This window comes from Colias eurytheme, chromosome 1, assembly GCF_061535395.1.
Source record: "Colias eurytheme isolate Ceu_HAF_F1 chromosome 1, ilColEury1 Martin Lab GWU primary, whole genome shotgun sequence".
In the NCBI taxonomy this organism is placed as follows: domain Eukaryota; kingdom Metazoa; phylum Arthropoda; class Insecta; order Lepidoptera; family Pieridae; genus Colias; species Colias eurytheme.
Genome location: NC_142980.1, coordinates 3,570,617 through 3,574,227, shown reverse-complemented (window position 1 = coordinate 3,574,227; position 3,611 = coordinate 3,570,617). Strand labels below are relative to the sequence as shown.

Here is a 3,611-nt window from a genome sequence, read left to right as displayed (position 1 = left end):
ATTACTTGAAAGTTCCTGGTTCCTGTTAAGTTGATTTACCCCTAAATTGGAATTGTTCTAAAATAGCTTTCGTATACATTTCGATTAAATAAAGTCCTAACGCAATACTATCATGGGAACATGTAACTTAATAATATATATTTGTGCAGCTTACGTTAGACAGTAAGAGGTGATTCCACAAAAGGACATAGTAACCCTTTTCCCGTAATTAGGGCCGATACAGTACTTACCTATCGATATAACAAGAGCAGTGTTTTCTAAGCGTTAGTTCCTATATAATTACTATAATCCAGCTGAGATTTATTTTCAAAGTTGGCGCAGAGGGGTGCTGTACATTCACTGTCATATAAAAGCCACGCGTTGAGAGCAAAGTGTATAGACCATCTGAAGAACACGGCGAGGATAGCTGCTACTCATCATGGCTTCCTATTTCGCCGTGAGTAATTTTCCAATTTGGTTATGGAAAAATACAAATGTGAAAAGTCTTTGTTTGTGTGGGAATTGATCTGGATTTGGGGTTGTGCGTGTGTGCGTGACGGCGATGTGCTTTTGTTTGTGCGAGTGTTGTTTATGTAAAGTTTTAATTGGAACAATATTGATAAAGTTTAACATTTACATTTAACATCATAATTTGTCAAAATTGTCATTTATGTTATTAACTTGTAATGTGTCCTAAATGTTATCTAAATAAGAGAATCAAAGATTTATCTCTTTAAGTGTCCGCTAGCCGAGTCCGATAGCCGAAATTACAGTTTAATTTGATGTTAGCAAAACAGATGAATAAAGATAGCACTTGTATGCATTATCTTATAAGTACTTACGTCATTTGTAACGGCGCAAGACATTATCTTGTGGAAGTGGTTCTGACCGCTTTCGTTTTCATACTCTTAGGGTTTATGTAACTAAACACGTATTTTGCATTTCAGCTCGGCTGTTTCCTGTTGGCTAGCATTGGCATCAGCTCCGGTACATTCGGTGGACATGAACAGTGAGTATCATCCTTATTTAATGTATCAATTACGTTTCTATGGCAACCACAAAAAAGTTAGCGCAATTCTAATTTCTATAATGCGGTTCCCACGCATCTAGTTGTCGCGGTAAATGGTGAAAATCTATTGTTTAACCTTTAAGATTTCACTGGAGTTCAAGATAGGTAGTTTGTTTGGTTATTTGAGTTTACAATGTTAATTTCTTGTTGCAGCGTTCACATCCGAGTTCACATACCAGACGACCACCATTCATCGAAAGAAGTAGTCGTTCATGATCACCACGATGACCACGGCGGTGGTGGTGGCGGCGGCTTCGCTGAACACCTTCATGGCGGTTTCGTTGATCACTTGAAAGGTCATGACCACGGACACGGCGGGGGTGGATTCGGCGGTGGATTCGGTGGCGGCTTCGGAGGCCACGATTTAGGTGGCGGCCATGGAGGATTCGGTGGCGGACACGGTCATGACATAGGAGGTGGCCACGGAGGATATGACCTGGGCGGCCACGGCGGAGGATTCGGCGGTGGACATGATATCGGTGGTCACGGAGGCGGATTTAGCGGTGGTCATGATATTGGAGGACACAGTGGTGGATTCGGAGGTGGTCATGGAGGTGGTCACGAGATCGGCGGTGGATACGGAGGTGGTTTTGGCGGTGGTCACGGAGGCGGTCATGATATAGGCGGTGGTTTTGGCGGTGGTCATGGAGGCGGTCATGATATCGGCGGTGGGTTTGGCGGTGGTCACGGAGGCGGCCATGATATCGGCGGCGGGTTTGGCGGTGGTCACGGAGGAGGCCATGATATCGGCGGCGGTTATGGCGGTGGTCACGGAGGCGGTCACGACATCGGTGGTGGATTTGGAGGTGGCCACGGAGGTGGGCATGATATCGGCAGCGGGTTCGGCGGTGGTCACGGAGGCAGTCACGATATCGGCGGTGGATTCGGAGGTGGTCACGGCGGTGGATTTGGAGGAGGCCACGGTAGCGGTCACGATCTAGGTGGTTACGGAGGCAGTTTCGGCGGTGGTCACGGAGGTGGTGATCTAGGCGGCCATGGCGGTAGTTTTGGCGGTGGTCACGATATAGGGGGTGACCATGGTGGTTACGACCTAGGCGGCCATGGAGGAGGATTCAGCGCTAGCATTGGCAGCCATGGAGGTTTTGGTGGAGACCACGGTCACGGCGGCGGTTTCAGCGGCGGTAACAGCTTAGACATCGGTGGCGGCGGATACGGTCACGATGATCATGGGAGCAGTTACTCCAGCCATGGTTCCGGTCATGACAGTTACACAGTCGCATTAGCTGGTAGCCATGGCTCCGGCGGTCTGGGCGACTTTGATGGTCATGATAGTTATTCGAGCGGAGGTGGTGGCCACGGAGGAGATAGCTACAGCGTCGGCCACAGTTCTGGTGGCTTCGGCCACGGTGACTACAGTATAGGCGCTGGTGGTGGTCACGGAGGTGGCATTGGAGGTGGCGACTTTGGCGGCCATGGCCACAGCTCTGGAGGTCACAGTTTCGGAGACAGCTACACGAACGCTATCAGCGCAGGCCACGGAGGCGGTCCGTACCACAAGAGAAAATAATTTCTAAATCCACTAAGTCATAGCTTCCCTGAAGCCTACCCAGTATTAAGGACTGATGTCAATGTAAATATAAATAGGTTTAGAAATAAGTTATTGTTATGTTATGTTTGGGAGTAAATTGTTATTATTATTAATTTTGCGTTTTATTGCTTGATTGCTAACTGTTATTGTACTGTGACAAGCTCAGCGACTTTTTGTTTTTATTGTGTGCGAATTATCATTATTTAGCATCTATTTTGCTCTGAGCTCAAATATTTATTCTCATGTGTAAATATCATTCAACTATAACAATCACAAGATCCCGGGTTCAATTCCCTGCACAGAAGTTATTGTAGATTACTTTCACTATTTCAAAGTAAACATTGATAGAAAATTCTTTTTTTTTTTATTAAAACTTTCATGTTAGCTTTCTCGATTCGAAATTATACTTGAAAAATATCGAACCAAGAAAAGCCTTAAAGCACAGAATACATAATAGTAGCTAAACGCTACAGAACGGACACTCTCCGCCTCCCGCCAAAATTAAACTTACCTCACCCCCGCGCGATCAGACATAAAATGGGCCATATTTTTCTGCAAGGACGATACGCAACGAAGAATGACAACATTAATCAAATTGACTTAAAGTAATTTTATTATTTTGGATTTGTGATTATCGTTTTTCGTAGAAAATGGTTAGATATTGTGCTGTTTACGGATGTATTTCATCAGAAAAACGCGAATTTTTTTTTTACGCTAGTCACAAATGTGCCAACCATAAAGCGTTAACACACACATTTGCAGTCTCTACAGTGTGACTGTCAAAACGATCATTTTGTATGGAGTGTCCGGGGTGTGCTTAAAGCTTAAATTAATAATGAAATTCACAAAGAGTACGTTAACAGTGTCAATAAACATTCTCAATTAATTCAAGTTAAGTCTTCACAAAGATTATAAAATAAAGTAATAAAACTTCCTACGAGGTTCAATAAATAAACCGCATTTACCACACTTTGTGGTTAACCATTTCAATTTGAAAATTATATATGTATCACT

The 3,611-nt window shown here is 44.1% G+C and overlaps 1 protein-coding gene across 1 annotated transcript; it reads left to right on the top strand.

The window, feature by feature from the left end:
* Window positions 1–303: 303 nt before the first annotated feature.
* On the top strand, window positions 304–2,710 carry LOC149910947 (uncharacterized). Its single transcript, XM_090101400.1, has 3 exons — window positions 304–436; window positions 927–988; window positions 1,202–2,710. The coding sequence occupies exons 1-3, from the start codon at window positions 419–421 to the stop codon at window positions 2,574–2,576; spliced, it is 1,455 nt and encodes a 484-aa protein (XP_089957526.1). The 5' UTR covers window positions 304–418; the 3' UTR covers window positions 2,577–2,710.
* The last annotated feature ends 901 nt before the right edge of the window (window positions 2,711–3,611 follow it).